The sequence below is a fragment of the Babylonia areolata genome, chromosome 6 (genome assembly GCF_041734735.1).
Source record: "Babylonia areolata isolate BAREFJ2019XMU chromosome 6, ASM4173473v1, whole genome shotgun sequence".
In the NCBI taxonomy this organism is placed as follows: Eukaryota; Metazoa; Mollusca; class Gastropoda; order Neogastropoda; family Buccinidae; genus Babylonia; species Babylonia areolata.
Genome location: NC_134881.1, coordinates 39178866 through 39191211, shown reverse-complemented (window position 1 = coordinate 39191211; position 12346 = coordinate 39178866). Strand labels below are relative to the sequence as shown.

Here is a 12346-nt window from a genome sequence, read left to right as displayed (position 1 = left end):
AGTGAGCGTGTTTTCTATGGAGTGAGGGTGTTTTCCTTCCTGTCTACAGTCAGCTGGAGTGAGCGTGTTTTCTATGGAGTGAGGGTGTTTTCTATGGAGTGAGGGTGTTTCCTGTCCTGTCTACAGGCAGCTGGAGTGAGCGTGTTTTCTATGGAGTGAGGGTGTTTTCTTTCCTGTCTACAGTGAGCTGGAGTGAGGGTGTTTTCTATGGAGTGAGGGTGTTTTCTATGGAGTGAGGGTGTTTTCTATGGAGTGAGCGTGTTTTCTATGGAGTGAGGGTGTTTTCTATGGAGTGAGGGTGTTTTCTTTCCTGTCTACAGGCAGCTGGAGTGAGCGTGTTTTCTATGGAGTGAGGGTGTTTTCTTTCCTGTCTACAGGCAGCTGGAGTGAGCGTGTTTTCTATGGAGTGAGGGTGTTTTCTTTCCTGTCTACAGTGAGCTGGAGTGAGGGTGTTTTCTATGGAGTGAGGGTGTTTTCTATGGAGTGAGGGTGCTTTCTTTCCTGTCCACAGTGAGCTGGAGTGAGGGTGTTTTCTATGGAGTGAGGGTGTTTTCTATGGAGTGAGGGTGTTTCCTGTCCTGTCTACAGTCAGGAGCAGGTAACAGGCCTGATGAGCAACACTCAGTGCAACACGATCTGCCTAGACTTACCTCCCCTTTTGGAGACCCAACATGGCTGACATGGTCATTGAATGGGAGAGATTAGAATACAGTGTCATACGATAAAGTACAGTCCAACACACATCACAAACCAATACAACGCAACCCAACACAACGCAATACAGTGTCATCACAATATCATGAATATAGCACTGCACACTACACCTCGATAAGTCACGACACGACACAACGCAACAAGACGCATCGGAAACCAAATCAACGCACTGCATACAACGCAATGCAACGCAACACAAAGCGATTCAGGTCATTCTTCTTTTTCCCCAAACAGGCTGTGGGCGGACGTGTTTCGGGTGCAGGGTGCAGGCAACCATATGCACTGGGAGCGGGTGTCGGAGGACGTGGCCCCGGTGAACATCTCGTGTGTGCAGGACACGCCGCACACCGTCTTCCAGGTCACCGCCTACAACAGACAGGTGGAGAAGATCTTTGACGTCCGTATCTCTCAGCCAGGTCAGTGATCTGGTGTGGTGTTGGTGTGGTGTGGTGTGGTGTGGTGTGAGGTGGTGTGGTGTGGTGCGGGGTGGTGTGGTGTGGGGTGGTGTAATGTTCAACTTCTTTGTACAAGATCTTTCACGTCCGCATCTCGCAAACAAGTCAGCTGTCTGGAGTGTTGTGGTGTGGTGTGGTGTGGTGTGGTGTGATGTGGTGTGGTGTGGTGTGGTGTGGGGTGGTGTGGTGTGGTGTGGTGTGATGTGGTGTGGTGTGGTGTGGTGTGATGTGGTGTGGTGTGGTGTTGGTGTGGTGTGAGGTGGTGTGGTGTGGTGTGGTGTGGTGTGGTGTTGGTGCGGTGGGGTGTGGTGTGGGGTGGTGTAATGTTCAACTTCTTTGTACAAGATCTTTCACGTCCGCATCTCGCAAACAAGTCAGCTGTCTGGAGTGTTGTGGTGTGGTGTGGTGTGGTGTGGTGTGATGTGGTGTGGGGTGGTGTGGTGTGGTGTGGTGTGGTGTGGTGCGGGGTGGTGTGGTGTGGGGTGGTGTAATGTTCAACTTCTTTGTACAAGATCTTTGACGTCCGTATCTCGCAGCCAAGTCAGCTGTCTGGAGTGGTGTGGTGTGGTGTGGTGTGGTGTGGTGTTGGTGTGGTGTGAGGTGGTGTGGTGTGGTGCGGGGTGGTGTGGTGTGGGGTGGTGTAATGTTCAACCTCTTTGTACAAGATCTTTCACGTCCGCATCTCGCAAACAAGTCAGCTGTCTGGAGTGTTGTGGTGTGGTGTGAGGTGGTGTGGTGTGGTGTGGTGTGGTGTGGGGTGGTGTAATGTTCAACCTCTTTGTACAAGATCTTTCACGTCCGCATCTCGCAGCCAAGTCAGTTGTCTGGTGTGGTGTGGTGTGGTTTGGTCTTTTCTGTTCTATCCTGGTCTGGTCCGGTCTGTTCTATCCTGGTCTGATCGTCGTTGACATCGATGTCTTCGTCGTCACCATCACTAATATCATCATAATTACACCAGCATCATCACCGTCGTCGTCGTCGTCATCGCAGCCTCATTGCCGTAATAACATCGTCATCACCATTGTTGTCATCATTGTCATCATCAACTTCATCATCATCATCATCATCATCAACAACATCATCGTCATCGTTGACGTCGTCATCAAAATCATCATCAACGTTGTCGTCGTTGTCATCACCATCATCGTCACCATTGTCATCATTTTCGTGTACTCCGAAATAGACATGTACTGTTTTGTCTTGTTATGTTTTGCCTTGTCTTATCATTATTATCGTCATGATCATCATCTGCCCCTCCTTCTCCTGACCATGAAGGAGAAGAAGAAGGAGGTAGGAGGATGGAAGGAAGGGAGGAATTAATGAATTTTATTTCTGAGGGTAATAGAATAAGCAACGATGCTTTTTTTTTCACCCATCTCCCAAAAGAACATTGGGGGAAAATATTTATAAACAAATGAATTTCAAATAGCATCACATAACATCAAACGAGAAAGGAAGAAAAAAAATCAAAGCATCACATTCATTACAAATCATGGAAAGAACTATAAGGAACTTGTACACATAAACACGTATATGCGCGAAGAAATGCAGAGAAAATAGAGACAGACAGACAAACACACAGACCAAAAGAGACACACAGGGATGGAGGGATAGACAGAAATAGCAAGATTTCCCATCAGATACTTAATTTCTGTTTATAATTAGCAAAGCTTTCCATCAGATAGTCATGGTACTTTTTTTTTTTTTTTTTTTTATAATATTGAGACATGTATGAACATTGAAACTAGATAAGATGTTCCAGAGACATCCACCAGAGTAAATAAATATGGAATATGGAGGAATGGGATGGAGGAGGGGGTGGAGGAGGATGGAGGGGATGGAGGAGGGGGTGGAGGAGGATGGAGGATGGAAGAGGGGATGGAGGAATATGGAAGAGTGGGATGGAGGAGGGGCTGGAAGATGTAGGAGGGGGGATGGAAGACGGGGATGGAGGACGGGGATGGAGGAGGATGTAGGATAGAAGAGGGGAATGTAGAAGGATGGAGGAGGATGGAGCAGGATGTAGGATAGAAGAGGGGGATGTAGAAGGATGGAGGAGGATGGAGCAGGATGTAGGATAGAAGAGGGGGATGTAGAAGGATGGAGGAGGATGGAGGGGGGGGATGGAGGAGGATGGAGCAGGATGTAGGATAGAAGAGGGGGATGTAGAAGGATGGAGGAGGATGGAGGGGGATGGAGGAGAGGGATGGAGGAGGATGGAGGAGGATGGAGATGGAGGAGGATGGAGGAGGAGGATGGAGATGGAGGAGGATGGAGGAGGAGGATGGAGGAGGAGGGGGATGGAGGAGGATGATGGAGGAGGATGGAGATGGAGATGGAGGAGGATGGAGGATGGAGGATGATGGAGATGGAGGATGGAGGAGGATGGAGATGGAGGAGGATGGAGGAGGAGGATGGAGGAGGATGGAGGATGGAAGAGGGGTTGGAGGAATATGGAGGAGAGGGATGGAAGAGGATGGAGGAGAGGGATGGAGGAGGTGGATGGAGGAGGATGGAGGAGGGGGATGGAGGAGGGGGATGGAGGTGGATGGAGGAGTAGGATGTAGGAGGATGGAGGAGAGGTATGGAGGAGGGGGATGGAGGAGGGGGATGTAGGAGGATGTAGGAGAGGGATGGAGGTGGATGAAGGAGAGGGATGGAGGAGGGGGATGGAGGAAGAGGATGGAGGAGGATGGAGGAGGATGGAGGAGAGGGATGGAGGAGGGGGATGGAGGAAGATGGAGGAGGATGGGGGATGGAGGAGAGGGATGGAGGAGGAGGATGGAGGAGGGGGGTGGAGGATGATGGAGGAGGATGGCGGAGGAGGGGGGATGGAGGAGGATGGAGAGGAGGAAGAGGATGGAGGTGGATGGAGGAGGGGGATGGAGGAAGAGGATGGAGGAGGATGGAGGAGGAGGATGGAGGAGGATGGAGGAGGAGGATGGATGGAGGAGGATGGAGGAAGAGGATGGAGGAGGAGAAGGATGGATGGAGGAGGGGGATGGCTAACGGTTCGTGCCGCAGTGCAGGATCTTTCCCATGTAGAAATGACCCAGGAGAGACCGATTGCCATAACAACCAGAGACTCCCCTGTAATTCCCAGACCGGCGCCGCCGGAGTCAAAGATGGGTGTGTAGGGGAAGGGGGCGTGGTATCTGTAAGATGACTGCCTGCTCCATTACGGCCACAGGCCAAAAGGGCAGGGTTATGAGCCATGCCCCCCACCCACCCACACACACAGCCTGTCTTCTGTCCCCATCACACACACCCTGCTCTCCTCCCACACACACACACACTTCACACACACCATGCCCTCCCCCTACCCCTCACACACACACACACACCCTCCCCTACTCCAACACACACCCTGTCCCCCCCCCTCACCCCTCACACCCACTCACACACACCCTGCCCTCCCTCCTCACACACACCCTGCCTTCCCCCCTCACACACACCCTTCCCCGTCACACACACCCTCCCCTCCCCTGTCTGTCTATCTGCCTGTATGTCTGTATCTATCTATCTAACTGACTGTCTGTCTGTCTATCTATCTATCTATCTATCTATCTATCTGTCTGTCTATCTAACTGACTGTCTGTCACTCTATCTATTTACCTGTCTGTCTCACTATATGCCTGTCTGTCTGTCTCTATCTGTATGCCTGTCTGTCTGTCTATCTATCTGTCTATCTATCTGTCTGTCTGTCTGTCTATCTGTCTGTCTATCTATCTATCTGTCTATATATCTCTGTTACTGTCTCAGATTGGGGTCTTTATTTGGTAAGTATTTGCGCGGGGTGTGTTTTCCTTACTACCACACACCCCCACCGCCCCCCCACCGACCCCCTCCCCCTCTTTGTCCATTCTGTCTTGTCTGGCCGTGTTTGCTGACCTATAGTCGGGCGGAGTGCTGCCGAATTTATCACTGCTCCAAGCCTGACCATACATACAAACTCTTTACAAGTAGTTTTAAGGACCATTTCATATATATATATATATATATATATATATATATATATATATATATATATATATATATATATATATATATATAAAAGCAGGTCTGTCTTCACATTGCTTTAATCAAGAGATGATTCATATTTATAACGCAGGCTGCACAATGTCAACCTCTGACCTCTCACTGAACACAGACGGCTGTTTCAGGCACACGTGCACCATGAACACTTGAGAAATGACCTTGAAAAATCCAAGTTCCCGCCCAAAGTTGATAGTTATTCAGTGGTTATTTTGAGACGAAAGCTCTGGTTCGTCACTGTGAAGAACTGAAGTGCATGTGCGAGGAAGCAGCTCTGGTTATCACATTGGCTGCCTGCAGACACCGCTGTTTACCGGTAATGCCGCACCCTGTCACCACGTCCTCACCGCTGTTCACTGGTAATGCCACGCCCTGTCCATACCGCTGTTTACCGGTAATGCCGCACCCTGTCCACACCACTGTTTACCGGTAATGCCGCACCCTGTCACCACGTCCTCACCGCTGTTTACCGGTAATGCCGCACCCTGTCTCCACGTCCACACCGCTGTTTACCGGTAATGCCGCACCCTGTCACCACGTCCACACCGCTGTTTACCGGTAATGCCGCACCCTGTCACCACGTCCACACCGCTGTTTACCGGTAATGCCGCACCCTGTCACCACGTCCACACCGCTGTTTACCGGTAATGCCGCACCCTGTCACCACGTCCTCACCGCTGTTTACCGGTAATGCCGCACCCTGTCACCACCGCTGTTTACCGGTAATGCCGCACCCTGTCACCACCGCTGTTTACCGGTAATGCCGCACCCTGTCACCACGTCCACACCGCTGTTTACCGGTAATGCCGCACCCTGTCCACACCGCTGTTTACCGGTAATGCAGCATCCTGTCACCACCGCTGTTTACCGGTAATAACGCACCTTGTCACCACCGCTGTTTGCCGGTAACGCCGCACCCTGTCACCACGTCCACACTGCTGTTTACCGGTAATGCCGCACCCTGTCACCACGTCCTCATCAAGAAATCTGTTCAAGTTCCCACGTGGTCCTTAAGGTTTCTGTAAACCCTGTGGAACGGCAATAGGGGAGAAGATGAAGAAAGAAGAAGAAGAAGAAAAAGAAAAAGAAGAAGAAGAAGAGGAGGAGGAGGCGGCGGCGGCGGCAGCAGCCGCCCAATGAAACATGTCTGCAAGTCACGACATGCTCCAGTATTCAGTGAAGGAGAAACCAGCAGCAGTCCCTCCATCAAGGCTGTGGGAATAAGCCACACGTTGCCCAGGCTGTGAGAATAAGCCACACGTTGTTCAGGCTGTGAGAATAAGCCACACGTTGTCCACACATTGTCCAGGCTGTGAGAATAAGCCACACGTTGTTCAGGCTGTCTGAAAAAGCCACACGTTGTTCAGGTTGTGAGAATAAGCCACACGTTGTTCAGGTTGTGAGAATGAGCCACACGTCGTTCAGGCTGTGAGAATGAGCCACACGTTGTTCAGACTGTCAGAATAAGCCACACAATGTTCAGGTTGTGAGAATGAGCCACACGTCGTTCAGGCTGTGAGAATGAGCCACACGTTGTTCAGACTGTCAGAATAAGCCACACGATGTTCAGACTGTCAGAATAAGCCACACGATGTTCAGACTGTCAGAATAAGCCACACGATGTTCAGACTGTCAGAATAAGCCACACGTCGTTCAAGCTGTGAGAATGAGCCACACTTGTTCAGGCTGTGAGAATAAGCCACACGTTCAGGCTGTGAGAATGAGCCACACGTTGTTCACGCTATGAGAATAAGCCACTCGATGTTCAGACTGTCAGAATAAGCCACACGTTGTTCAGGCTGTGAGGATAAACCACACGTTGTTCAGGCTGTGAGAATGAGCCACATGATGTTCAGGCTGTGAGAATGAGCCACACGTTGTTCAGACTGTCAGAATAAGCCACACAATGTTCAGGTTGTGAGAATGAGCCACACGTCGTTCAGGCTGTGAGAATGAGCCACACGTTGTTCAGGCTGTGAGAATGAGCCACACGTTGTTCAGGCTGTGAGAATAAGCCACATGTGGCTCAGGCTTTCTTCTAACTCGCGTCGACTCCTTCTCAGCCTGTCATCCTTTTGGCCTCAAACCTGATCACTTTGTCTTGCACAGTGTGCTTGGGGTGTTTGGTGTTTCATCACACCCCCAGAGATTTTATCAATTTTCGAAAAAAAATGAAAAACTTGATATTTTTATTAGCTGAATATCTTTTCTTGGAGTCAGTGTTTGTTTGGTATCTAACATTCTATGTGCAGCACAGCACAGGAAAGTACAGCACAACATAGTACAATACAGCACAGCACAGCATAGCACAACAAGGCACAGCACAGCATAGCACAGCACAACACAGTACAGGACAACACAACATAGCACAGCACAGAAGAGCACAGCACAGCACAGCACAAGAAGTACGGTACAATACAACACAGCACAGTACAATACAACACATCACAGTACAATATAACACATCACAGTACGATACAGCACAGTACAATAAATCACAGCACATACAGAATAGCACAACGCAACACAGTACAATACAGAACAAAACAGCACAACACAATACAGCACAGTACAATACAGTACAGCACAATACATCACAGCACAACATAGCACAGTACAGTACAGCACAGCACAATACAGCACAACACTGCACAGTATGATATAGCACAATAATGCACAGCCCAGTACAATACAGCACAGCACAGTATAATACAGGACAGTACAATACAGCACAACACAGCACAGCACAACACAGCACAGCACATTATAATATGGCACAACACAGCACAGTACAATACAGCACAGCACAGGTGAATACAGCACAGCACAAAACAGAACAGCACAGTACAATACAGCACACTACAGTACAATACAACACAGCACAGTACAATACAGCACAGCACAGTACAATACAGCACAGCACAGTACAATACAGCACAGCACAATACAGCACAGTACAATAAAGCACAGCACAGCACAGTACAATACAGCACAGCGCAACACAGCACAGCATAGTAAAATACAGTACAGCACAGTACAATAAAGCACAGCACAGTACAATACAGTACAGTACAACACAGCACAGCATAGTAAAATACAGCACAGCACAGTACAATAAAGCACAGCACAGTACATTACAGCACAGCGCAGCAAAACACAGCACAGCAAAGTACAATACAGCACAGCAGAATACAGCACAGCACAACACAGTACAGCACAGCACAACACAGTACAGCACAGCACAGCATAACACAGTACAGTACAGTACAATACAGCACAACACAACACAGATCAGCACAGCACAATACAGCACAGCACAACACAGGTCAGTACAGCACAACACAGCACAGTACAGTACAGCACAGCACAATACAGCACAGCACAATACAGCACAGTACAACACAGATCAGCACAACACAGCACAGCACAATACAGCAGAGTACAACACAGATCAGCACAACACAGCACAGTACAATACAGCACAGTACAACACAGCACAGCACAATACAGCACAGTACAATACAGCACGGTAGAATACTGCACAGCACAATACAGTACAATACAGCACAACACAGATCAGCACAGCATAGCACAGCACAGGACAGCACAGAACAATACAGCACAGCACAATACAGCACCGTACAGCACAGCACAACACAACATAGCACAGAACAGCACAACACAGCACCGTACAGCATAGCACAGCACAATACAGCACAGCACAATACAGTACAATACAGCACAACACAGCATAGCACAGCACAGGACAGCACAGAACAGTACAACACAGCACAGTACAATACAGCACAGCACAATACAGCACAGTACAATACAGCACAGTACAACACAGCACAGCACAATACAGCACAGTACAATACAGCACGGTAGAATACTGCACAGCACAATACAGTACAATACAGCACAACACAGATCAGCACAGCATAGCACAGCACAGGACAGCACAGAACAATACAGCACAGCACAATACAGCACCGTACAGCACAGCACAACACAACATAGCACAGCACAGCACCGCACAGAACAGCACAACACAGCACCGTACAGCATAGCACAGCACAATACAGCACAGCACAGCACCGCACTGCAACGCAACGCAACGCAACACATGAATATTAACGGGGTGGGTGGAGTGTGAATGATTTTGTGATGGGGAAGGATGCAGGGAAAATATTGGTGGGAGGGAGGAGGGGGGGGGAATGGTTTTGTGATGTAGGGAAAATATTGTGTCAAAAGCACACTTTGGGGAGGAGGAAAACTTGCTTAATAAAGTTCCAGACTCGACGGAATTAGTCAGTAAAACGATCAAACATCATTAAAACATGGCAGCGCAACGCCAACTAACCACTTTGATATCTATAATCATTACTGTGGCTTTTCTTTCCTCGGTGATCTGAATCTTCTTATTGCCCTCGTGATGCCACTGTCGGTTTTTGTTTTGTTTTGTTTGTTTCATTTTGGTTTTTGTTCACCTGTTTTCAAAAATATCTCCTCCATACCCTTCCCTTTTCAGTCAATAGTTTCCCTTCCTTTCTGTCAACATGCAGTGTGTTTTGCAGTAATTGTATGTGGAAGGTATGTGTGTGTGCATATTAGTGTGTGTGTGTGTGTGTGTGTGTGTGTGTGTGTGTGGTTTTTAGATGGGGAGTGTCTGAAGACTGAATGTCCATATCAAATTCTTCTATCTGAAGCCAGTAAAAAGTCTGCAAGTTTTGACGTGTTCAAGTGTGGAAGTCTTGACGTCTTGAAGTGTGGAAGTCTTGACGTATTCAAGTCTGGAAGACTGGAAGTTTTGACGTCTTGAAGTGTGGAAGTCTTGACGTATTCAAGTGTGGAAGTCTGGAAGTTTTGACGTCTGGAAGTGTGGAAGTCTTGCCGTATTAAAGTGTGGAAGTCTGGAAGTTTTGACGTCTTGAGGTGTGGAAGTCTTGCCGTATTCAAGTGTGGAAGTCTGGAAGTTTTGACGTCTTGAGGTGTGGAAGTCTTGACGTATTCAAGTGTGGAAGTCTGGAAGTTTTGACGTCTTGAGGTGTGGAAGTCTTGACGTATTCAAGTGTGGAAGTCTGGAAGTCTTGAAGTGTGGAAGTCTTTACGTATTCAAGTGTGGAAGTCTGGAAGTTTTGACGTCTCGAGGTGTGGAAGTCTTGACGTATTCAAGTGTGGAAGTCTTGACATCTTGAAGTGTGGAAGTCTTTACGTATTCAAGTGTGGAAGTCTGGAAGTTTTGACGTCTTGAGGTGTGGAAGTCTTGACGTATTCAAATGTGGAAGTCTGGAAGTCTTGACATCTTGAAGTGTGGAAGTCTTGACGTGTTCAAGTGTGGAAGTCTTGAGATCTTGAAATGTGGAAGTCTTGACGTCTTGATGTGTTCAGAAGTTTTTTTCTTTCCCAACTTTCCTTCAGAGTCATTCCTGCCTGTGATGTTTGGCTGTGAAACCGATTTGGTTTGCTCGAGGAAAAGATTTAGCGCTGTACATAATATATCTATCATGAATAGTGATTATATATATATATATATATATATATATATATATATATATATGTATGTATGTATATATATATGTATATATATATATATATATATAGATAGATAGATAGATAGATATATAGATATATATAGATATATATAGATATAATCATTATTACATAATTATCGTTAATGTTTTTGTTTCTTTCTTTGACGACTCTCTTTTCACTGGAATTTTTTCACCAGAAATTATTTGTTGAGCGAAATGTCAGGTGTAATTTCTGCGCAGCGAGAAGTAATTTAAAACCGTGTGTTGTTTTGTTTTGATTTGTTTGGCTTATAGTTGGAACTCGGAAATGATTTTAAAGGTCAGCGCGCCATGCATTAATCGCAAGAAACAAGGGTAGGGGTGTGAACAGAGACAGAGACACAGAAATGAACACAGATAGAGATAGGGGAGAGGGTGGGGGGGGGGGTAGAGAGGTAAAGAGAAAAAAATATATAAAGGGACAGAAAGACAGGGGGATATAGAGAAAGACAGACAGACGGAGAGAACCACGTTACAACTGAGATGGGTAAAGACAGAGACTGAGGGAGAGAGAGAGGGAGAGAGAGCCATGCCACAACAAAAAGAGAAAGATGGAGAGTACGAGAGAGACAGAGAGAGGGAGAGAGAGAGAGAGAGCCATGCCACAACAAAAAGAGAAAGATGGAGAGTGAGAGAGAGACAGAGAGAGGGAGAGAGAGAGAGAGAGCCATGCCACAACAAAAAGAGAAAGATGGAGAGTGAGAGAGAGAGGGAGAGAGAGAGGGAGAGAGAGAGAGCCATGCCACAACAAAAAGAGAAAGATGGAGAGTGAGAGAGAGACAGAGAGAGGGAGAGAGAGAGAGAGAGCCATGCCACAACAAAAAGAGAAAGATGGAGAGTGAGAGAGAGAGGGAGAGAGAGAGAGAGATGAATCAGATCACCACAGAGAAAGAGAAACTGAAGAATAGAACGACAGACAGACAGACAGACATCAGACAGAGACAAACAGACAGACAGACAGACATCACACAGAGACAGACAAACAGACAGACATCAGACAGGGACAGGCAGAGACAGACAGACATCAGACAGAGACAGACATACAGACAGACAGAGACAGACAGACAGACAGACATCAGACAGAGACATGCAGAGACAGACAGACAGACAGACAGACATCAGACAGAGACAGACATCAGACAGACAGACATCAGACAGAGACAGACATCAGACAGAGACAGGTAGAGACAGACAGACAGACAGACAGACAAGACAGAGACAGGCAGAGACAGACAGGCATCAGACAGAGACAGGCAGAGACAGACAGACAGACAGACTTCAGACAGAGACAGGCAGAGACAGACAGACAGACAGATAGACAGACAGACTTCAGACAGAGACAGGCAGAGACAGACAGACAGACATCAGACAGAGACAGGCAGAGACAGACAGACATCAGACAGAGACAGGCAGAGACAGACAGACAGACATATAGATAGACAGACTTCAGAGACAGGCAGAGACAGACAGACAGACAGACAAGACAGAGACAGGCAGAGACAGACAGACATCAGACAGAGACAGGCAGAGACAGACAGACATCAGACAGAGACAGGCAGAGACAGACAG

The 12346-nt window shown here is 47.7% G+C and overlaps 1 protein-coding gene across 1 annotated transcript in view; it reads left to right on the top strand.

Annotated features, from left to right (window-relative positions):
- Positions 1-955: 955 nt before the first annotated feature.
- Positions 956-12346, top strand: part of LOC143283515 (uncharacterized) — a 69656-nt gene continuing 58265 nt past the window's right edge. The window contains exon 1 of the mRNA XM_076589759.1: positions 956-1130. Within this exon, the coding sequence (XP_076445874.1) occupies positions 992-1130 (139 nt within the window). The 5' untranslated portion in view covers positions 956-991. The remainder of the gene's footprint in view (positions 1131-12346) is intronic.